This window comes from Musca domestica, unplaced genomic scaffold (genome assembly GCF_030504385.1).
Source record: "Musca domestica strain aabys unplaced genomic scaffold, Musca_domestica.polishedcontigs.V.1.1 21, whole genome shotgun sequence".
In the NCBI taxonomy this organism is placed as follows: Eukaryota; Metazoa; Arthropoda; class Insecta; order Diptera; family Muscidae; genus Musca; species Musca domestica.
In genome coordinates this window covers 11089096-11114670 of record NW_026712258.1, presented here as the reverse complement: position 1 = coordinate 11114670, position 25575 = coordinate 11089096, and the positions used below count along the sequence as shown (strand labels likewise).

Below are 25575 nucleotides of genomic sequence, written 5' to 3'. Positions count from 1 at the left end.
TTAATCACCATATTTCGTATTTAGGGTTCGTAATGGGAACTACAGTCTATGACAGAAAATCGTCTGTGCGATCCAAGCCTTCGTACAGGTTCCACATACCAGTACCTCCCTATATTCAGTATGTTGACGTTTTTAAGTACAATATGCACCGATTTTTTTTTTTTTGAATTTCGTATTTAGAGCTCTTAATAGGTACTACAGCCTGTGTCAGAAAATTGTCTATGTAGGCCCAGGTCTTCGTATAGCCTTGATATAACGGTACCACCCTATATTCGGTATTTTGATGATTTTATCTACTTTATTCACCGGATTTTCTTTCAAGTTTCGTATTTGAATATTGTAATGGTTTATGAAAGAAGTTGCCTATGCAATTCCACGTATTTGTGTAGACCCCAATATAACGGTATATATTCGATTTTTTTTTTTTTTTTTTTTTTGAAAATTTTCAAATTCGTTCCAAATGGTGGAGGGGCCCGGCCGAACTTACTGCTGTTTTGCTGGTAAAGCTTTAGATAATAAGTCAAAAAAAAAAAGAGTTTGTATTTTCCATTCCAAGGGAGCGCTGATCCCCTCCAAAATAATAAATTTTGAATATTTTTAGGAAATGTTGCTTGAAAATCGCATTTTTTTTTTTGGTTGGGCCACCTCGAAATGAGTTCGAAAGGCATTTCTGGCTTAGTTACCTTACCTTACTCGTTTCTGACAACTATTTCTGAAAAGAAATGTAAGTTTTTGGAAGAGTGGCCAATTAAAAAATTATATTTTTCTTGTTTATCTTCCTTCTTCCCCAAAAACTCACTTTGTTTGCGCTAAAATTTGCAAGCAGATAAAGACTATGTGATTTTTCGACCAAATGTTTAATATAAACATTGAATTGCTTTTTTTTCAAACGACGCATTCGTCTTTTGGTCTGTGTAAAGTCGAATTATCGTTGAAGCAAAAGTCGACCTACATATCTCTAGTTTCTATACTTATCGTTGGAGTTAAGTAAACTTTGCCGCTCCCTTTCTTTCTTATATATTTCTCTCTCTTTATATATTTGTAATGCACATGTGTATTCTATTTTATGTGAGTGTGTGTACATGGAGCGATATATAGCCAATATAAAATTAATGAATGGATTGAGGGAGGTAAACACATGATGTCCTGCTGCTGCCGCCGCCGCCACAACATTACTGCTCCAAATGTAATGCCAATGCAGCTCCACACATGCATACAAACCATGCACACATAATATTTAATCGATTTTCCAATACCAAATTTCAACCATTGAAAAATCTCTGCTGCAGAATATCATCATCCTCTCATCATCGACACAAGAACAGCGCCAACAAAGGACAACGCCATTAACATCAAATAAGTTTAACCGAAAAAAGAGAAAAATACACACATGCACATACATATATTCCTATATGTAGTGTAATACATGGAAACAATATCGAACGAACAAACTGATATGAGAAATTATCCAGAATGAGAAGCAGAAGAAAGAATACCTGCAATGGATTATGTCAGGATAATTGTAAACATCAATATTGAATTTTTAAACAGAGAACGGATGAAAAGCAAAGTCAAATGAGGTTTTTTATGAATGTTTGTTGTTTTAAATGGATTCTTTTTCGAAATCAGCTAGAGAATTGCAAAAACATACTCAGCTTTAAAATTGATGACCAGAATAAAAAAAAGTTGGACATGGTGCTAAAGGCTCATCCAAAATGGTATATTTTTAGAACATTTTAGAACATTTAGCTCGAAAAATTGTAATATTTTGTTCATATATTTTGCCTTAAAAATATGTAAAAGATTTCCCAATAAGAAATTGGGGAAAAGGGTCAAAATTTTGAGTATCCATGAAGCTCATAAAACCTGAAATTAACATCCTAACATCCATAACAAACATTTTTGCTAACACAAGATCTGTTGTGAAGATGATATACATCTACCAACCCCTCCTGGTACCTCACCCACCAGGGGTCACAATTTCCAATACTTTTATCTGTCATAACTCCCTCAACCAGAAACCTGAAATGAAAATAGAATTTATGATTTCGCATAAAATTGGATATAAAAATTTCGATTTTTTGCACACAAAAATATTTTTATCTGTATTAGATGAAGTATAAACATGGAATACTTGGGTCGGCTGTATCTGGTAACTCACGCGCATTTTAACATTTAAAACAAATTATCATATATCTTCTATAAAGTGAAAGAATTAACCATTACAGGGTGAGAAAAACTGCAACAAAGTCAAACGCTACATCTTTTACATTCTTTTTAATTTTATTGAATGAAAGCAAAAATGTCGGAAATAGCATCAAGTTTTAGAATAAGTTTAGATTTGTTCGAATTGGTCACCTTTCGCACGAATTATGGCCTTCAAAGGGACAATGAAACCGTTACACGCTGCCCGAATGTTGCTCTGTGGTCTTTTGGCCCATTCCCGGCAAAGCGCTGGTTTGATGTGATCGACAGACACAATAGTCCAACGGATTGGTATCAGGAGATTTTGGTGGCCATTGTGCGCTGGAAATGAAGCGAGGAACCTCATTTTGTAACTCTTCTTGGGTGGCGCGAGCTTAGTGCGATGGTGCTGAGTCCTGATGGAATGTCCTGTTGTGGTGTAAGTTCTTGCACTTTTTGGGGTTTCAAAGGCTTTATCCCGAGCTCATTTTTCAATATTTGCCGAATGGAATATTGAGATATGTTCAGCTCACGAGCCATTTTTCGGCCACTGCGACGCAGGTTTCGATCAAGTCGCTTCTTTACTTTTCGAACCCTCTCTGCTGATGTTGCTGTTTTCTTCCGTCCACTTCCTTGACGTCGGGCTACGCTACCAGTATCACGGTAACGTGCAATGGTACGAGACACAAAAGATTTATTCACATTTAAATGCTGGAGTGCTGATTTTCCACCCAAATATGAAGGAATCATGCCATCACGCTTGGATTCCATCACGAATAACTTATTTTCTGGAAAATTCTCACCAAAATGCTTCTGTATGCTTGTAAACAATATAATGAGCTGTCACTGAAAAAATTTAATAGCTGTCGAACGAGTGGCTTTGAAATGACAGCAGTCTGAAGTAGGTTGCAGTTTTTTCATCTTACTCTGTATAGTCCAAACTTGGCACGTCGCAATATTTATATCATATTTATTTAGGTCAACAGAGGGTCAACAATTTGAAGAATCATAACAGAGGTCAAAACATATTTAAATAATCAAACATTGGCTGAGGGTGTACATCTGTTGGCGAAGCCCACTGATGCTTTTTAAATTGTTGTTTTTTTGTTCTTCTTTTTAATAAAAACACGGAACATCCGTGCCACATATAGTAGTTACGATTACATGGTAACACTTGACTTTAAACGCATTCCAGAATTTTATGACCAATTGCTTTAATTTTTAATAACAATATCCACGTTCCAGAAAACGAAGTAGGAACAAACAAAAGAGAAAATTCCATTGTTGACATAAAAACAGCTGTTTTTTTAACTTACAACTTGAGCACCATGTTTCTAACAATCAGAAGATTGTAAAGAGTTAGAGAGAGGAGACAGAGAGAAGTGGCAATAAAGAGAATAATAAAATTGTGTTTTTTTTTGTTTTGTTGCTTCATCGTTTTCCTTAACCTTTTATTATTGCTGGCGTATGTGGAATTAGAAACGCTTGGATGGTTGACTGGTTAGAATACAAAAGTAATTCCTTTTCTTCTTCTTCGTGTATTTCCCCTCCGATGTTGAACCCAAAATACCACCAACCACATTGAACATGAAAGTCATTTCATTAGATGTGATAACCAACCACTTCCAACCAACCAGTAGTGGAAGTGGAGAGAGGAGAAATAAAGTCGTTGGTGTTGTTGTGTGTGCATGTGTCTTCTTAAAATGTAATTAAGTCAAAGGATTATGTCAAAATATCAAGCATAAACTTTTAAAACCATATTATTAACACAGACGCATGCACACACACAAAGAAATACCTACAAAACATATTTATACATGAAATCACTTACTCCGGTATTATTAGAATAAAACTATCCAACGGGACATGGCGTACGTACGTAAGCAGGATATTTGTGTCGGTTTTGAAAAGATGAAACTGTAATTACTTTGTATGTATGTGTGTGTGTGTATATTATGTATGTATAATAGTCCTGCTTCTTCCGTAATACTTCCTTTATAATTAGAGTAATTATTTTCTATCGAAAAAATTTTGTAGTTAGCAGCAATACCTACCCCTACCAATACAGTGTTTCAAACAAATCTTTAAACATTCAATCTGGGTGGGTTCTAAACAAATGGAAAATTGAAAAAAAATGTAAAAATGTTCTTTTGGAGTCTATAGGTCCTCTAAGCTCTATTTGGAAATATAATATGATTACGAGTTAGAGGATGTGCAAAAATTTAGAGATCTGACAAGGCAAAGGTGTAGAATTAAAAAAACGTTAATGGACATCGATTTATTGTTAAGGTCCATAAAACCTTCAAACATGATGTCTTAAACAAATAAAAACGACGTCAAGATCGACTGGGCCGAACTTTCTATACCTTATACATTATGTGAAAACTTGATTTATCATCAAATCGACTATCCCAAAAATCCCTAAAAATGTGGAAATTCACTTATGTGGGGCTATATATATTATTAAATATTGCTTTGACAGCCATAATAATTGAATAATGCTTCAAACTCAGGATACTGAATACGTGGTGCAACTAATAATTGTAACATATAACGGTTGAATTATTGTGGCTGATGTTGACAACAAACTTTTTGTGACAGTGGCACGCAGATACACGGCCTTATTAGCTCGCCGGTGGGGTTGGGTTCATCTACTGTCATGTTTGTAAATCCACTGAACATAATAAATACATAAAACAAATTGCGTGCACTAAAATTTTTCTTCGAGTGTACTTGTTAATGATTGAACGAAAAGATACACCATGATTTCTAAACTCGAAGATACAATTTGGTGAAAAAAATTAAAATAGAGCTAGATATTTCCCAAAGGGGAAGGAGAAGAAGTAAAAAGGTAGGAGACAAACTGATGAGTGAGAAAGACGACACTACAAATGATCCAGAGCTACAGCTGTTGATGTGCTCTTGCGCCCTCCCAACCATGGTCACATTAATAACTAATCCAAACGGAGATAAAAGACATTTTAGTGACCCCCAGGACCTCATGAAGCAAGCAACTTTATACGGGGAAATCAAAAAGTTAAAAAAAAGTGATCTACTCAGAATTCATAATTAATTTTATTTTCATATTAAAGGATTTTACAAAAAAAAAAAAAAAAAAAAACAGAATCCTTAACCTTAATCATAACTAGAGTTTCAAATTAAAAATAAAATAAATTGTAGATTAGATTTATGAAAGTACACATTTGCGAACGCCAAAAATGTAACTTGCATTGCGATGAGCTCAATATAAGTATTTGTTCTAACAATGGAAAAAATAATATCTATCAATTATGCATGCAAAAACTAAATAAACAATTTAGAATAAGAAACGTAATAAATCCAAAAGCTGTTTATGTTTGAACCAGTTACTATTATTGCTTATCAACTTCTTACGCAGCAACTCAAAATATTATGATCCCAAAGATAGTTGAGTCGAACTGATTATGACTTTCATCAATCAACAAAACCTTCTTCAGGGTATCACTTTCAAACCCGATCACAAAAATAAAAAAAAAAAACAGAAAACAAAAATGTAAATAATGTAGCAGAGATAGATAGAAGCCAAAGAACTCAATTGGTGTATTCTTTTGCTTTATTTCTTTGACGATACCTCCATGATACCAACAGTTGTTCATAGTATGTAATCAAAACAAAAATGATAATAAAAACTTACTTGGTCATTTTGTGGCTCCCACGCAGAAAGTACTTTCGGCGAATTCAGGGTGTAATTACTGACCTTTACAGGGTAATGTTAATGATGATGTTATGCTGGCAAGAGAGGCATGTTAAGTTAACAGTATATGATTTAGAATAAATGAGAATGTGTTCGAGATCGGTTGCTGAATATTGATGTTGATAATGAGAGTCGTCCCTGAATGGTTCTCAATTAATCATGACCAGCGTTTTTCTGTCTCATCAAAGACTATCTTCTACATCACTTACACCATGTAATAAAGAAGAATGGAATAATTTTAGTAATGATCATTAGACCATGTAAGTGAAAAAAAAACATGTGGTAATTGATGTAGATGATGATCTTTGATGGATTATAACTGTATCACTTAACAAACCAATAAATTAAACTTTTGATTTTATAAATATAAAATATAATTAAATATGAATATTTAAAGAATCACAATCACTTTAAAATTATATTCTAATTATTTTTACTGATGTGGTAGACAAATAATCTCGCGTAATTTTTCTTAATCACTGGGGTATAACACTATTAATATTGTTTGATTTGAAGTTTTCGTTTTAAAACAAATTACTTGCTTATGATTTATGTTTGATAACTGATCTCTTTACACATTTGATCCTACCATAAAAAACTTCCACCAGATTCACAAGGTGATATCTAGCTGATCTGGTTGAATATATCCCGATTCGTGCCGAAATTGGTTTTTTCTTCATATCTTGAAAATAAAGCAGTTTGTAATAATACATCAAATTTCACATTTCTCCCATATTTCTGGTTATTGATTGACACAGGGCATTTGCCCGTCTTGATGTAATCGACGCTGTTGGAGTAAAAGTTAAAAATCACACTGACGCTGCGTTGCGGTTTGGGAATATGTGAGGCCGAAAAATGTGTTTTGTGAGAACAAAAGCTTTTGTTCAATAAGATCTCTTCCTTCACAAAACAATTGTTGTAATCAAATGCGAGTCTAGTAGAAAGAAATAAATGATTGAGGAGAGAAACTAAATAGGGTTTCTTAGAACTTTTAGGAAATAATGTTTGATTTACCTTCCTCTTTGACTATGGATTTTATTCCATAGGGTAATTGCTAAAGAGATTCAAAGGCTATCATCCAAATGCATAAAATTATGTGGCCACTAAACAAATTGTATGCTTTGATAAATATTATTTAATAATATTTGCAAATTTAGATTTTCTTACAGTCACACAACCAAAATTATAACCGCAACTTGAACTGATTTAATGACTTTCTGAAGGTGAACAAGGTTATTTTTAGAAATTTTTGGATGAACTATATTCTTCCTCTTAAGGGTTAGATGACAAAATGGACGATTCTATCTAATCTTTATCAGCTTGAACCCTCGGCAATTACAAATGCTAGCGAGTTAATTCCAGTATTTGAGTAAAAATGTAGCACACAAATAGTAGCGAGAAACGAATGCGCTTATGGATAAAGTGTTGCCTTATAACAACTTCATATCCAGGTGGCATTTCAAAATACGTTACAGTAGGTATTTTTAAGTTTGGTTTTAATTCCAAAAAAAAAAAACAAAAGAATGAAGAAACAATCCAGTAGGGCAAGCGCCACTACAACACCCCCCTGGCAAGATCAGACTTTGGGGAATAGACTTGTCCAACAAAGCTGATTCCGCTTGCCCTTAAAGAGGACTCATTGGCGTATATCCTTAGCGTGGTAGACTCCTATTAAATTACCGCTCAAATCTTCCAGCTCGTAATTACAGTTTCCGATTTTACGCCGAACTCTGGCCTTTATAAAAGTAGGCGCCAACTTCGAGTTAAAACCTTGGACGAAGTTACTTTGCTTGAAGTTGCGTCGGAAAACTTCTTGGCCTTCTCTGTAGGACACCTCCCGTGATCGGAGATTATAAGTCCGCTCATTACGCTCATGTTGTTTTTGCATATGCTTCCTGGCACGGTCACCCATTAAGGCAAGAGAATCGTTTTTGTCAAATCGAACTGACCTATCTTCAAGTACCTCCAGCTGGCGTAATAAAGGGTACGTCGAGGCATTCGTCACCATTGACTGGCCAAAGGCTAGGTAGTATGGAGAGGTTCCGATGGCAGCGTGATTAGAAGATCTTAGGGAACAAGCAATGCTACTTAACAGTTCGTCCCAGTTCTTCTGATCCGTATGAATATATGATTTTATGGCAGATAGTATTGATCTATTGACACGCTCCGAGGCGTTAGCCTGCGGAGCATGTGATGCTGTAAATATATGCCGTACCCCGTAACGTTTTAAAAACTGGCCAAAGTGATGAGAGCGAAATTGCGACCCATTATCCGATACCAACAACTCTGGAACGCCAAAAGTATGAAATAAATCCTGCTCTAGGTACTGTACCACAATATCCGACGAGAATTTCTTAACGGCCTTGAGGTAAGGGAACTTCGAAAAGTGGTCAAGAACGACAAAGATCCCAATGTTGCCAGAACGGGACCTAGGATATGGTCCCAGAAAGTCAACGTAAATTTTTTGGAAAAAGCGTTGGGTTTCGGTTGTCTTCCCCATTGGTGGTCTAAGAGAAGTGTTCGGGTGCTTTGAGGACTTGCATATCTCACAATTGTTGACGTAATCTCGTACGTCAACTACTAGGTTTGGCCAAAAATAAAACTTCCTAATCCGGCACAGTGTTTTGTTTATACCACCGTGAGATGCCAAAGGGTCATCATGAGCCCTACGCAGGACCTCGGGAACAAGATCCTTCGGAATCCAAAGTTTCCAGCATAAATCATCAACGGTTTGGTCGCCAGAGGCATGCTCGGTTCGCCGATAAACATAACCATCAATGACTTTTAAATCCGGTATTTGTGACGAATTCTCCTCTATTTTTTTTAGAAGCTGGGAATACTCTTTAGATTTGAAACAAGCTGAATTTAAGTCCACGAACATTCCGGACTGGTCTTCTAAGGAAAACAAACTACCCATCTCCAGCTCAGACAGGTCATCAGAATTGGCCCTGGAGAGAGTATCCGGTACTACATTAAGATTGCCACGCCTATGTTCAATTTTAAACTTATACCCCTGAAGCTTTAGGGCCCACCGAGCTAGCCGTGTGCTTAAGTCCGTCTGGGACATGAGCCACTTCAAAGACGCATGGTCAGTGATGACAGTGAACTCATGCCCCTCAACATAAGCTCTAAACTTCTTGATGCTCAGCATTGCTGCCAAGCATTCTTGTTCGGTGACAGAGTAATTACGTTGGGCTTGATTGAGCTTCTTCGACATAAAGGCGATAGGAACCTCTTCACCCTCCGCATCTTTCTGCACCAAAACACCTCCTATACCAGTTCTACTTGCATCACAGTGTATAAAGAACGGCTGTGAGAAGTTTGGACTATGTAGAACTGGAGCGGTGCTCAAGTGGGTCTTTAAAGTCTCAAAGGCGGTTTGGGCCTCTTCGGACCATACAAATTTGCGCTTAGTTTTAGTTAGGTCAGTTAAGGGTGTGGCAATAGTAGCGTAGCCCCGGATAAATTTCCGGTACCAACCCGTCATACCCAAAAATCGACGGACCTGCTTAATAGATCGAGGTACCGGGAACTCAGAAATAGCGGATACCTTTTCAGGATCCGTCCGTATAACGCCACCTCCTACCAGGTGTCCAAGATATTTTACCTCTTCAACGCAGAAATTAGATTTTTCAATATTAATAGTCAAACCTGACTCTCTGATCCTCTGAGCAACCAACCTTAGAACCTCAAGATGCCTCTCAAATGATTCCGAAACTACCAGCAAATCGTCCAAATAAACAAACACCTCCGTCCTGAGAGCCGGGGGTATCACTCTGTCCATTAATCTGGACATAGTTTGTGGGGCATTACAAAGCCCGAATGGCATCACTGTATAGTGATACAGCGGCCTCCCAGGAACGGTGAATGCTGTCTTTTCTTTCGATTGTTGGTCAAGAGGAATCTGCCAAAAGGCATCTTTGAGGTCCAAGGCGGTAATAAAACTAGCTTTGGGCAGTCTACTGAGTATGCCGTCAATGTGTGGCAGCGGGTAAGCATCACCCACTGTGACGGAGTTAAGTTTACGGCTGTCCAAGCAAAGACGGTTCTTTCCGGGTTTGCGATGGAGGACAACAGGTGAGGACCAAGGGCTATTGGATTCCTCAATAACGCCTAGTTCCAACATCCTGTCTAATTCGCTATAAATCAGTTTTTCAACTGCAGGTGACACCGGGAAATGTCTTTGTTTAATGGGCTTGACAGAACCAGTGTCAATTGAATGGCACAAAACACTAGTCCTGCCAAGTCCTTCCTTAGAAAATGAAGGAAACAATCTTACAACCTGTTCGAGACGTTGAAGTTCAATAGGTGAAAGTGAAACTTTAGTGGATACAGTGGAGACATATGACAAGTTGTCGGAAAGGTAATTACCCTTCACTAAACCTTTGGGAAGCAAATCAAATAACTCCCAAAAATCTACACCCAAAAACAATTCTTTATCCAGACTGGGAATTATGAAAATAGTGATCAACTTGTCAATGCCCTTAAAAGTTATGTTCTCTTTAATAAAACCTACAACCTCCTGGCTACTTCCATCTGCAGTTCTCACAATAGAACTGATTCTTTTAAATGGTTTACCAGAACGTAGAAACTCTTCAGCTGCTTTGCCACCAAGGCAACTTAAAGAGGCTCCTGTGTCCATTAGCCCTAACATTTTTCTTCCGAACAAGGTAACCTCAGCGTAAGGACGAACATCTGAGGGTCTATCGAACACCGAACTCACGAATTGTTTCCTCATATTACGCACACTCTTCCAGAAGGACCTCATCCGCTCTGCCGATCTCGAAGTTCTGACATTTTCCCCAAATATTCTATCTCTTGCCTTGTAGTATTCTCGTAAACGTATATGTAGTGGTTTTATAACGAACTTATTGGTATTAGGTATGTCTGTATCTAAAGTGGGTGTTTTTGAATCTATATCGGATTCGGGATTATTAAAGGCATGCCTTTTTAAAATATTTATTCGAGGTCCAATTCCTGAACCTTCCCTTGATTCTGTGCACTCAGATGTGCACCTACTCTCTCGTTTTTTGAACTGCATTTCCTACAGTTGGGTTTATAAACATCGGGGGTGCCGCATCCATAACAGAATATGGTTCTGTTGGACAAACAATCCTGATAGCGGTGACCCTCCTTTCTGCAGTTCCAGCAGACCAAGCCGAAAGCAAAGATCTCCTCGCCTCCATGTATGGATTGATTAACCTCATCCTGATCTACAACTTCGTTAACCTCGGAGACTCTTTTGGAAAATACAGGGGGTTTTGAAACAAAGGAGCCATGCTTTCGACGTATATCCTGTAAAAAGAATTCCCGTCTCCGGCATATATCTCTTAAATCCTGAAGGGATGAAATCTTGAGATTCAAGATTTCATGCTGGATCTCAGGCAGCAAATTTCTTCTGAGGATCTCAACAAGGGTGTCTTCAGTAAGTGGCTCTTTAAGACGATCTGTCAGCTCCACGACAGATTCGTAAAAAGTATCAAAATTCTCGCTATTCCTCTGCTTTCTGTCGCGAATTAATTCACGAATATCCACGTCAGTTCGTGAATCTCCATATTGCTTCCTTAAGCCACTACATAAATCTTGCCAAGATAGATTTCTCAATGAACGATGGTATCGCCAGAACCAATCTGCCGCTTTACCATCGAACAGGAGGCTGGCATTTCTACATAAAAGATCGTAGTTGCCCTGCAACGTCTGCACCGTAAGAGCCTCGACGCGGTAAATGAAATTTTCTATTGATAACCCGCTGGAACTACCCGAAAATTTCAGCTTCCAGTTGGTTATTATATGGAGTACCTTATCGGGCCTAGAGGTTAGATCCGAAGAGGATGACACGTTTGACAGAGTGGTCTCTGCTAATGGATCTCTCCGAATACTATTCGACCTAGTTGGGTTCCCAGAGTTGTCAACCGGAATACCTAACAAATCCCTAAGTGCGAGCTGATCAACAGGAGGAATTTGAGGAGGAGTGTATTGAGTATGAGCATGCGATGTCGTAGGTGTTCTATGTGGTTCCTGAACGCTTAAGCGAGACAAACCAGCTTCAATGTTCGTTTGCACAAGCTTGGCCACTTGACTACTAAAGGCAGAAAACAATTGCATTTGCTGAGCTGCAACTTTACTCATTATCATCTCTGTAAGACTGTCGGGATCTACACTAGCATGATCACTACCACCACAGGCACCACTAGATCCACCGACAGCACCACTAGATCCACCGACAGCACCACTAGATCCACCGACAGCACCACTAGATCCACCGACAGCACCACTAGATCCACTTTGGGATATCGCAGTGCTACCTGAAGCTTTAGGCGCATGCTGAGCACTAGCTGATTGCTTAGATTGAGATCTAGTTTTCGCACCTGAGGGTGTTGGGGGTGGTTCACTAAATAGGCGTGTGTTGCACGTTGGACAGTATGGTCTCAACTTTAGGCACTTTTCTAAGCACGACTTGTGAAAGCAATGTCCACAATTGGTACGTCTACCCTGAGCGGCATCAGAGAAACTCTGTCCGCATACCCCACATGCAGGATTGTCGGAGACCTCATTGTTAAATTCACCCAGAGCAGATTCTAAGGACATTTTCGAAGCTTTCGAACCAATACAACAACGGAAAGGATATAAGTATGTAAATCCCTAAGAACCAAAACAGAATAATCAAAATTTCGGATTCGAATGATATTACGCCAAAAGATCCCGTAATAGTGGAATATGATTATGTATTTCAGATCCAATGGAAAAAGAACAAAATAAAATTTCGGTGTTCAACAATAGTTTCGAAATTGAGTTTCAAAGATTTCAAACGATAGCAAAATGAATACTGAATTTGATAATAATTTAATAAGTTTAAATAAGTTAATGTAATTTATTTGTTGTAGGAAAATCGGATGGCCAAAATTTTCAATTTATTTATAACTTTTTGATTCTTCCCCATAATAAAAGTGCTTGCTACCAAAGATCGATCATTTAAAGTTTATAGAATAAGAAAAAAATACAGAACAGGTGATATTTATTACTCCGTGGTATAGGTCAACGCTTCTATAAATCCACGGAAGTATACAAGAGAGAATTCTGATTGACTTGTTTTATATCTTGGCCAGATCTAGTTTATGGTAATACCCAGAATCCGTATTCCAAAAGATGCAAACTAGTACAAACAAGAAATTCCAAAAACAAATATAGACGAAAATTTTCTAATTATTGGTTGTTAGAGGATATCTGGGACCAAAAACAAAATCCAATTAATTTGAAAAATTTTCTTGGAAAGGAAAAGCTAAAAGATAAGAAAAGATAGTAAACAGACATAAAAAAGTATATTGAAAATAGTTTGAGGCCGAACATGGGTTTTAGGTACAAGAACTGCACTCTAAATGATAGATTTTTTTTGATAGTATATTGATGTTCGGGCCCCACGTTGGGCGCCATTTTATTTATTATGTAACATATAACGGTTGAATTATTGTGGCTGATGTTGACAACAAACTTTTTGTGACAGTGGCACGCAGATACACGGCCTTATTAGCTCGCCGGTGGGGTTGGGTTCATCTACTGTCATGTTTGTAAATCCACTGAACATAATAAATACATAAAACAAATTGCGTGCACTAAAATTTTTCTTCGAGTGTACTTGTTAATGATTGAACGAAAAGATACACCATGATTTCTAAACTCGAAGATACAATTTGGTGAAAAAAATTAAAATAGAGCTAGATATTTCCCAAAGGGGAAGGAGAAGAAGTAAAAAGGTAGGAGACAAACTGATGAGTGAGAAAGACGACACTACAAATGATCCAGAGCTACAGCTGTTGATGTGCTCTTGCGCCCTCCCAACCATGGTCACATTAATAACTAATCCAAACGGAGATAAAAGACATTTTAGTGACCCCCAGGACCTCATGAAGCAAGCAACTTTATACGGGGAAATCAAAAAGTTAAAAAAAAGTGATCTACTCAGAATTCATAATTAATTTTATTTTCATATTAAAGGATTTTACAAAAAAAAAAAAAAAAAAAACAGAATCCTTAACCTTAATCATAACTAGAGTTTCAAATTAAAAATAAAATAAATTGTAGATTAGATTTATGAAAGTACACATTTGCGAACGCCAAAAATGTAACTTGCATTGCGATGAGCTCAATATAAGTATTTGTTCTAACAATGGAAAAAATAATATCTATCAATTATGCATGCAAAAACTAAATAAACAATTTAGAATAAGAAACGTAATAAATCCAAAAGCTGTTTATGTTTGAACCAGTTACTATTATTGCTTATCAACTTCTTACGCAGCAACTCAAAATATTATGATCCCAAAGATAGTTGAGTCGAACTGATTATGACTTTCATCAATCAACAAAACCTTCTTCAGGGTATCACTTTCAAACCCGATCACAAAAATAAAAAAAAAAAACAGAAAACAAAAATGTAAATAATGTAGCAGAGATAGATAGAAGCCAAAGAACTCAATTGGTGTATTCTTTTGCTTTATTTCTTTGACGATACCTCCATGATACCAACAGTTGTTCATAGTATGTAATCAAAACAAAAATGATAATAAAAACTTACTTGGTCATTTTGTGGCTCCCACGCAGAAAGTACTTTCGGCGAATTCAGGGTGTAATTACTGACCTTTACAGGGTAATGTTAATGATGATGTTATGCTGGCAAGAGAGGCATGTTAAGTTAACAGTATATGATTTAGAATAAATGAGAATGTGTTCGAGATCGGTTGCTGAATATTGATGTTGATAATGAGAGTCGTCCCTGAATGGTTCTCAATTAATCATGACCAGCGTTTTTCTGTCTCATCAAAGACTATCTTCTACATCACTTACACCATGTAATAAAGAAGAATGGAATAATTTTAGTAATGATCATTAGACCATGTAAGTGAAAAAAAAACATGTGGTAATTGATGTAGATGATGATCTTTGATGGATTATAACTGTATCACTTAACAAACCAATAAATTAAACTTTTGATTTTATAAATATAAAATATAATTAAATATGAATATTTAAAGAATCACAATCACTTTAAAATTATATTCTAATTATTTTTACTGATGTGGTAGACAAATAATCTCGCGTAATTTTTCTTAATCACTGGGGTATAACACTATTAATATTGTTTGATTTGAAGTTTTCGTTTTAAAACAAATTACTTGCTTATGATTTATGTTTGATAACTGATCTCTTTACACATTTGATCCTACCATAAAAAACTTCCACCAGATTCACAAGGTGATATCTAGCTGATCTGGTTGAATATATCCCGATTCGTGCCGAAATTGGTTTTTTCTTCATATCTTGAAAATAAAGCAGTTTGTAATAATACATCAAATTTCACATTTCTCCCATATTTCTGGTTATTGATTGACACAGGGCATTTGCCCGTCTTGATGTAATCGACGCTGTTGGAGTAAAAGTTAAAAATCACACTGACGCTGCGTTGCGGTTTGGGAATATGTGAGGCCGAAAAATGTGTTTTGTGAGAACAAAAGCTTTTGTTCAATAAGATCTCTTCCTTCACAAAACAATTGTTGTAATCAAATGCGAGTCTAGTAGAAAGAAATAAATGATTGAGGAGAGAAACTAAATAGGGTTTCTTAGAACTTTTAGGAAATAATGTTTGATTTACCTTCCTCTTTGACTATGGATTTTATTCCATAGGGTAATTGCTAAAGAGATTCAAAGGCTATCATCCAAATGCATAAAATTATGTGGCCACTAAACAAATTGTATGCTTTGATAAATATTATTTAATAATATTTGCAAATTTAGATTTTCTTACAGTCACACAACCAAAATTATAACCGCAACTTGAACTGATTTAATGACTTTCTGAAGGTGAACAAGGTTATTTTTAGAAATTTTTGGATGAACTATATTCTTCCTCTTAAGGGTTAGATGACAAAATGGACGATTCTATCTAATCTTTATCAGCTTGAACCCTCGGCAATTACAAATGCTAGCGAGTTAATTCCAGTATTTGAGTAAAAATGTAGCACACAAATAGTAGCGAGAAACGAATGCGCTTATGGATAAAGTGTTGCCTTATAACAACTTCATATCCAGGTGGCATTTCAAAATACGTTACAGTAGGTATTTTTAAGTTTGGTTTTAATTCCAAAAAAAAAAAACAAAAGAATGAAGAAACAATCCAGTAGGGCAAGCGCCACTACATAATCCGAATATATCGCGATCTATTTAATTTTCGTAAGCGGATCTAATATAGCATAAAATCATGCTTCTAAAGGCTTCCTAATTACAAGTCATTACATACTTTTATTAAAATTGAATAGGACGACTAATAATTTGAGAGCGCTTAGAACGGTTCCTGTTCTGCGATAGTCTACAGGGTGAGATAAAAAAAAAACTGCAACAATGTCAAACGCCATAATTTTATTTTTAAATTTTATTCAATGAAAGCAAAAAAATGTCGGAAATAGCATCAAATTTTAGAATAATTTTAGATTTCTTCGAATTGGTCACCTTTGGCACGAATTATGGCCTTAAAACGGCAAATTAAACCGCCACACGATGCCCGAATGTTGCTCTGCGGTATTTAGGCCCATTTCCGGCGAAACGCTTGCTTGAGGTGATCGGCACATTGGTATTTTTTAGTGCCAACCTTGCTTTCCAAAATACTCCAAACACAATAGTCCAAGGGATTGGTATCCGGAAATGAAGAGAGGAACCTCATTTTGTAACCTTTCTTGGGTCGCCGTGCTGAGTGCGATGGTGCTGAGTCCTGTTGGAATGTCCAAGGTCTGCGGCCAAAATGTTTGCGTGCCATTAAAGGCTGCCCGAATGTTGCTCTGCGGTATTTAGGCCCATTTCCGGCGAAACGCTTGCTTGAGGTGATCGACACATTGGTATTTTTTAGTGCCAACCTTGCTTTCCAAAATACTCCAAACACAATAGTCCAAGGGATTGGTATCCGGAAATGAAGAGAGGAACCTCATTTTGTAACCTTTCTTGGGTCGCCGTGCTGAGTGCGACGGTGCTGAGTCCTGTTGGAATGTCCAAGGTCTGCGGCCAAAATGTTTGCGTGCCTTTAATGGTTTAGAATATTTTCGCGATAATATTTGGCATTTATTCTGATGCCACGGTCGATTAATTCGAGCGGAGAGCGACCATTGGCTGTTATGGCTGCCCACACCATCACCATGGTCGGCGCTTGAGTTCTGGTGGCCAATCAAAGATGCACATTTTCAGCTGACTTCTTTGGCAAGTAAACACGATCATTTTGTTTGTTTACAAACTGCTGGACAACGAATGTTTTCTCATCGGAGGAAACCAAATTCGGCAGTTCACCACTCTCGGCCAAGCGAAGCAACTCTTTAGCTCTTTTGAGTCTATTTTCTTTCTGTCGCGAGCTCATTTTTCAATATTTGCCGTATGGAATATTGCGATATGTTCAGCTCACGATCCATTTTTCGGCCATTGCACTTGGGTTTCGATCAAGTCGCTTCTTTACTTTTCCAACCATTTCGGCTGATGTTGCTGTTTTGTTCCGTCCACTTCCTTGACGTCGGGCTACGCTACCAGTGTATCACGGTAACGAGCGATGGCACGAGACAAAAAAGATTTATTCACATTTAAATGCTGGAGTGCTCCAACGATAGCCACTTGAGTTTTTCCAGCCAAATATAAACCAATCACACAAAATGTTTTTATACCGTTGTAAACAACATAATGAGCTGCCACTGGAATAATTTTAACAACTGTCGGACGAGTGACTTAGAAATGACAGCAGTCTGAATTTGGTTGCAGTTTTTCTATCTCACCCTGTACATTTTGGGTTAAAGACCGCAGCAACATACCTTGCATAACATAGATTATTTTATGTAAATGTTGTGTTTATTCCCCGTAAAGTCCACCTTATTTCCATCAACAAAAAATAACACTTTTGAAAAATTCCTTTGGTACTTCCTATGAAGTATAATTAACACATGCCTTCTCATAACTCATACTCACTGTGTTATCATAATTATACGACCACAATCATACGCACACACACATACACATGGATACAAGAAAGGTAAATTATCCTTGCATAAGAATATGCAAATAAGCTACACATTCTATTCAATTAAAACATTGATTTTCTCACATTCCATTCTTTAGGCGAAGGAGGGATGGAGAGAGGGGAGGGGGGCTAAGTGCATGGAATTATTCATTTAAATATTTTCTCCAAAGTATCCATTTTAATTGTTGAAATGTTTGCATAAGGATATCTGTTTGTTTGTTGTTTATTATCCTTTTATATAAGTCCTTAAGAAGTTGTGTGTTTTAGTTGCAGTTTTTGCTCATCACATTTCAGGTTTATCTCTTAAGATATTATTCCATGTTGATAAGCAGTATTTTAAGACATTTTGAAATTTAATTCATTTTATTTTTTCCTGCAATCATGATTTTGTTTGCATAACTGTTGTTAAGCTTCTTAAAGTGCATTTTATTTATTATTGTCATCTCTTTTTGCATTGCAGACAAACACTTCCAGAGGTCAATCCCCATATCCGCCATCACAAGGTCAAAACTCAGGTTCCTATCCAAGTTCGCCCCAGCAACAACAGCCACAGCCGGGACAGCAACAACAACAACAGCAGCAGCAACAAACTCAGCAACAACAACAGCAACAGAGTAGTAGTGGTAGTGGTGGCGGTAGTGGAGGTGGTCCACCACCGCCGCCACAATCTTCAAATCAAGGCACAACACCATCTCAATATTCACCATATCCCCAGAGATATCCAACACCGCCTGGCCCGGCGACAGGACCAAATCATCGAACTGCCTACACGACGCATCAGGTGAGTAGAGGGTACCATCCCTCCCAAAATAGGAGAACAAAACTATTTATTCTGGAATGTCATATTCATTTTTGGCGTGGATTGGAAATATTGAAAAAACTGTGTTTTATAGGAGTGGAGAAAAAAGTGGGGGTTTTTAGCAATAAATCTTTAAATAGGTATTTGTGCCACAGATTATCAACTCTAAATAGAAGAATTCTTGGATAGGGATAAAAATGTGCATACCAAGAAGGAAATCTTATATATCAAGCATAGGTTCGAAAGTAGATTCGAAATATAAGGGCAATTTTTTAAGGGGATTAAGTCCGACATGACTTCATTGTAAAATAACAAAGGAGCGTAGGGTGGGCTAAAATTGAACGAATTCAACCTAAAGCTCCTTTGTCCTTTTACGAAAATGCCAACCGATGACCTTAGGATAAGCAACCAGTAGTTGAGCCGAGCTGCAAAAATCCACGCTGCATAGCTGGTAAAACAGGAAACCGTTTAAAACACCATCATCTTCGATGTCCCCTCTCTTGCACAGGCTCCATCTGTAAAGACGTAGCCTCCTCCCAAGAGTGCAATGGTCACTCACGCCGTTACTCCAACTGTCTCATATGCAGCTTCTCAAGGCAAGGAAAGTCTTCTACAGGAAAGTCTACTTCTAAACCCGTCGGTCTAAAGAGGAAAAAACCATGCGAGAGAAGAACGGCTGCTTTGGCATCCATAGACGAACTCCGACTAGCAATCATTGGCATGGCTGACCCGGAAGTTGAAATCTTTGAAGTAGCCAGCCAGAAAAGTGGTATTGGCGTGGGTTCCACCTACAGAATGGAAAATCAACTGCAAAATTCAGATCTCCCACAGGGAATTGGACCCTAATTAGTTCAACCACCTGTGGGTTGAATGGAGGACTGTAGACAAGGGTAGTAGTGGTGGCGGTAGTGATAATGGAGGGGCCGTAGACAAGGGTAGAGAGGACTTCTTGCGGCCACGAGAGGGGAAGCTGAACTTCGGATCAGGATGGATGCGATTCCATCTATATCCTCCTCATCCGACTCAGCAGGGGGCGACCGTGTGGAAACTTTTTTTTTTTTGATTTTGGTTTTCATGTATGTTTGTGTGTAGTAGCAGCTGGAGGAAGGAGGAGTGTGTACAAAAGCCAAGAAGTGGAAAATTGCAGAAGCAAGAGCCGGTGGATATTGTGTACAAAACAACAAAGCAACAGCAATGTCATATGCTTTGCTGGTAGAGATTAGCGACACATCGACGTAGCCAAAAATGCCTTCTGAAACCATTTCGTGAGGGCCCAACCGAAAAAAATCAGATTTTCAAGGGAAATGCTCTAAAAATATCTGAACTACGTTGGTGCTTCAATATATTTGATTTTGTTTCGTTTACAGCGGTAGATTTAGAAAATAACAGGCTGCTTGATTTCAATCAAAATTTAATTCTCACTCGAAAACTAGCAAAGAAAACACGCTCGCGTGTGCCACCAAAAAATATATTGTGTACGAATTTCTTCTACTCTCAGGAGTGCTCTCTCACAAATTCGATGAAGATTCACTCTTTACTCGAATTCGAGCGAGCATTTCGGAAGCATGGTGCTTTTAGTCTCGCTCCTATTATGCAATTCAGCATTTTCCATGCAGTTTCCTCGCCGAAAAAAAAAATAGTAAAAATCATAAAAATAAAAAAAAGAAACTATTTTTCAATTAACCCCTTGCGCACCCACATAAAATGCAAGTGGTTTGTGTCTTTGCTTTTGTTTTTTAAAATTTATCTTCACTGGTATGGCGCTTCTATTGTATGTGTAAAGATGTACCCTCCGAAAATTTTCTCTGGAGTTTCAGACTTTCCGGATAGCGTCTATAGGTGGAAGATCTACGAGCTTTATTAACCAAAATAAAGACCTTGTGTCTTCATCCTATTATTATATCTGGTTCTCAAATATGACGATTTAAATATGATATGATAGAGAACAAAATTGAAGTCTGTTAATGCTCGATCCATCATCATCGACATTTCCATTGTGTAATTCATTTGATTTTTCGATTGTTCGTCCATTTTCCTGTACATCTGACATTATCGAACATTTGTCCTATCACTCATCAGTGTAGTATTCTCTTTCTCCTCCTCCTCCTCCTGCAAACAAACATAATATTGTGGATTCATCCTCTGTGGATATCTCTCCCCCTTCTTCCCTGTCCACCCCACACCACCCCATTCCATTCTCATTCATGTTATACATTTTTAATTCATTTTCAATGTTCGATGATTTCTCTGTAATTTTGAGTTCATAGTCTGTCTCTCTGTCGTTTGGTCAGTCACTTGGTTTGACGTATTCATATTCATTTGTTTGTCATTCAGTCGCATTTACACAATCGTTTTATGTTCGTGCGTGTGTGTGCCGCCCATTTCCTAGGTGTAAGTACGAGTGTGTGTGTGAATGTGTGCCTTCAGGATATTCATTATTTTTTAAACTTTCATTCGAAATAGTTAATTAGTATTGGAATTGAATGCCAAAAATAAAATTGAATTCTTTTGCATTATTGATTATCCAACAATCATCGACGAGCAGCCGAATGATGAGTATAAAATTATGGCATTGTTAGAGGTGGTGACAGTAGTAGGAGTTATGACGGGTGGATGGGTGTAATGTCCTAAATACAGGGTTAGATGAAAAAACTGCAACCAACTTTCGACTGCTGTCATTTCTAAGCCACTCCTCCGACATCTGTTAATATTATTCCAGTGAAAGCTAATTATCATTGTTTACAAGCGCACAAAAGCATTTTCGTGAGAATTTTCCTGAAAAAAAAGTTATTCGTTACGGAATTCAAGCTTGATAGTGTTATTTCTTTATATTTGACGGAAAAACCACAAGTGGCTATCGGTAGAGCAGTCCAGCATTTAAATGTGAATAAATCTTTTGTGTCTCGTACCATCGCTCGTTACCGTGATACTGGTAGCCCGACTTCAAGGAAGTGGACGGAAGAAAATAGGAACATCAGCAGAAATGGTTCGAAAAATAAAGAAGCGACTTTATCGAACCCCGCGTCGCAGTGGCCGAAAAATGGCTCTTGAGCTGAACATATCGCAATTTTCCATTCGGCAAATATTGAAAAATGAGCTCGGGGTAAAGTCATTGAAATTCGAAAAGGTGCAAGAACTTACACCGCAGCAGAAAGAAAATATACTCAAAAGAGCTAAATGGTTCTTCGCTTGGCCGAAAGTGGTGAACTGCCGAATTTGGTTTTCTCCGATGAGACAACATTCGTTGTCCAGCAGTTAGTAAACAAACAAAATGATTGTGTTTACTTGCCAAAAAGGTCAGGATCAGCTGAAAATGTGCACCTTCGGTTGGCCACCAGAACTCAAGCGCCGGTCATGGTGATGGCTTGGGCCGCCATAACAGCCGATGGTCGCTTTCCGCTCATATTAATCGACCGTGGCATCAGAATAAATGCCGAATATTATCGCGAAAATATTCTGGAGGGTGTATTTAAGCTTTGGGCACGCCAACATTTTGGTCACAGACCTTGGACATTCCAACAGAACTCAGAACACGCGCCATCCAAGAATGGTTACAAAATGAGATTCCTCGCTTCATTTCCAGCGCACAATGGCCACCAAAATCTCCGGATAACAATCCGTTGGTCTATTGTGTCTGGAGTATTTTTTGGAAAGCAAGGTTGGCACTAAAAAATACCAAAGTGTCGATCACCTCAAGCAAGCGCTTCGCCGTGTATGGCCCAAAATACCGCAGAGACACATTCGGGCAGCGTGTGACAGTTTCATTGGCCGTTTGAAGGCCATAATTCGTGCCAAATGTGACCAATTCGCACAAAACTAAACTTTTTCTAGTGATGACAAAGCAAATAAATATTGCCAATTAGAAGGGGGCAATAGCGTCGCGACGGAGAGACTAATGACGTTTCATCTTTTTTTTTAACACAGAAGCGATAATATTTTGATGACGAAGTTTGTTTATTTATTCTTTTTATTTTTTTGTGGTTCAAAGAGCAGATGGAAATCGGCAATAAAATATAGAATGCGAATAATACCTACTCAAACCACGTTGTGAATTCCTCGACCATTAATACATGCTCACAGAAATAGATAATTAAAGAATACAATCTAATAATCAATTGGCGGTGCCGGCGGTGTATTATGAATATAATTATCAAAACAAACAGGGCAATAATGTTAATTAGGAGATATTGGGGGATTTGTAGTCGCGAGACTTGTATATTTAATATATGAGTCCTCTATACAACAACATAAGTAGATTGTAGCCAATTGATTTGATATCGATATTGAAAGTTTAAGACAAAGTTCCGAGCAAAATTGTCAAAAAAAAAAAAGAACGAAAATCCCTAATATTTGGGAACCTGTAGATCTAAGTTCTAAAGTTCCGTACATACAATATGGCTATTGGTCATATGGCTACAGGATATTTGGAGTCGATCTAGGGTTGTCCGTCTGACTGTCTGCCCCCCTGGTGGCCCTTTGTGGGGAGGTACTTGACTTTGTTGCAGTTTTTTTTATCTTACCCTGTATTTAAAATTGTCGACAAAATAAGTTACTAGGCAAGTTGAAAATTTTTCGAGCCAGGAATCATTGAATGATTTTTCATTCCAGAAAAAAAAAATTATGAAAGAATTTGAAAAAATACCAGGTGTTTTAAATACCCACAGACAAAAATAGAAAAGAAAGTGAACCAAACTAAGTAACTCCATTTGAATTCGATATACGTCATAATGTCATGGTCCCGACCAGCACGGCGCCCAATCAATTTTAATAAAGGATTAATTTTATTCATAGAATTATATTTATTTTTTGCTGCACTCCAACAAGTAACAACAAAAAACAGCTGTGTGTGAACACACGCACACACACCACCATTATCAGGCCAAGCATGCCCTCTCGCCAGAGAAAAAAAGATGCCAGAGAAAAAAAGAAACAAGGACACATAACAGAAAACATTCCTCTCGGACGTGCTTTTTTCCACACAATGTTTTTTGCACTTTCATTCGTTCTATCAAAAATGCGGCAGCCACAAACCAGAAAAACAAAAAAAAAAATGGTTTTCCTCTGAAAAACACACACAAGAATAAAAAACGTTCCTGGGATAATGCAATTTGTTTCAACATTAGCTATTTTTGTAGAGCAAGCAAAACCAACAAAAAAAACGTAGACATTTTTTCTCAAACAATTGCAATATTTTGTTGGTTGTTTTACTCCCCTGGTTCTCTCTCTCTCTTTCTCTGTCTATTGTACTTTTAATTTTTTTAATAAATATTTTCCACAATGTTTGAATTCATGGCTGTGTTCTGGGAAAACATCAGCTGAATTATTAATTTGTTTTCTGCATTTGTGTAATTGTTTAATTCAATTGCATTTTTTGTTAATTTGTTTTTGTTTTTGCAGTATCCGGAACCAAATCGGCCTTGGCCTGGCGGTTCATCGCCTGCTCCTAGTCCTGGCCCCGGTAGTCATCCCCTGCCACCAGCATCACCTCATCATGCCCAGCACGGTGGTCCACCGCCAAGCAGTAGTCCGAGTCATGCGCCAAGTCCGTCACCGCAACCTTCGCAAGCCTCGCCGTCACCTCATCAGGTAAGTGAAGAACTATTGAATTTTAATGTTGAAAATAAATGTAAAAAGTATTGAATCCTACCAGATAATTATTTAAAATAAGGATTCATTTAAAATATTGGAATAAAATGTGAACTCTACGAATATTTATGCATCATGGTATTGCATAGTAATACTGAATAATTTTGTGGGATAGTCTTCTGTGCGAAATAAACACAATGTATGGAACGGAAGCTTTTAACTTCCGAATACTAATTTATGGAGGACCACCTTTATGTTAGGACTTTTTCGCAACAAATCTACACTGAACTTTTTGCGAAGAGGTGTACAAGCAATTATGATTTCAAAACATCAAACTACAGTTACTTCGGCGGAAAAATGTGAATAGGGCCTATAAGGGACTTTTGTGGACCCGAAAGCTCCATCGAATGTGATTTTGTATGCTTGATAACATTACAGGGTGAGATAAAAAAACTGCAACAAATTCAAACGCCATAACTTTTACATTTTTTTAATTTTATTGAATGAAAGCCAGAAATGTCGGAAATAGTATCACATTTCTAGAATATGTTCAGATTTGTTCGAATTGGTCACCTTTGACACGAATTATGGCCTTCAAACTGTCAATGGAACCGTCACACACTGTCCGAATGTTGCTCTGCGGTATTTTGGCCCATTCCCGGCGAAGTGCTTGTTTGAGGCGATCGACACTTTGGTATTTTTTAGTGTCAACCTTGCTATCCCAAATACTCCAGACACGATAGTCCAACGGATTGCTATCCGGAGATTTTGGTGGCCAATGTGCACTGGAAATGAAGCGAGGAACCTCATTTTGTAACCATTTTTGGGTCTGTGGCCAATATGTTTGCGTGCCCAATGGTTTGATACACCCTCTAGAATATTTTCGCGATAATATTCGGCATTTATTCCAACGTCACGGTGGATTAGTACGAGCGGAGAGCGACCATCGGCTGGTATGACGGCCCACACCATTGTGCGCTGGAAATGAAGCGAGGAACCTCATTTTGTAACCATTCTTGGGTGGCGTGTGCTGAAGGCTATGGTGCTGAGTCCTGCGTTTGGGTACCCAAGGCTTTAATGCAACCTTCAGAATATTTTTGCAATAATATTCGGCATTCAATCTGATGCCACGGTCGATTAATACGAGCCGGGAGCGATCATCGGCTGTTATGGCGGCTCACACCATCACCATGGCCGGCGCTTGAGTTCTGGTGGCCAACCGTAGGTGCACAT

The 25575-nt window shown here is 37.8% G+C and overlaps 1 protein-coding gene and 2 long non-coding RNA genes across 13 annotated transcripts in view; 1 reads left to right on the top strand and 2 right to left on the bottom strand.

Moving 5' to 3' along the window:
• Positions 1-25575, top strand: part of LOC101893897 (trithorax group protein osa) — a 143115-nt gene that overhangs the window by 46736 nt on the left and 70804 nt on the right. For all 11 annotated transcript variants that reach the window (XM_059122710.1, XM_059122714.1, XM_059122716.1 and 8 more), the window contains 2 exons: positions 18418-18738; positions 24154-24342. In XM_059122710.1, the coding sequence (XP_058978693.1) occupies positions 18418-18738; positions 24154-24342 (510 nt within the window). The remainder of the gene's footprint in view (positions 1-18417; positions 18739-24153; positions 24343-25575) is intronic.
• On the bottom strand, positions 6618-7679 carry LOC131802442 (uncharacterized). The gene is made up of 3 exons (XR_009342181.1): positions 7085-7679; positions 6932-7020; positions 6618-6851 (listed from the first exon to the last, which is right to left on the bottom strand). It is a non-coding gene; the product is annotated as an uncharacterized LOC131802442 (long non-coding RNA).
• Positions 15250-16044, bottom strand: LOC131802443 (uncharacterized). The gene is made up of 3 exons (XR_009342182.1): positions 15717-16044; positions 15564-15652; positions 15250-15483 (listed from the first exon to the last, which is right to left on the bottom strand). It is a non-coding gene; the product is annotated as an uncharacterized LOC131802443 (long non-coding RNA).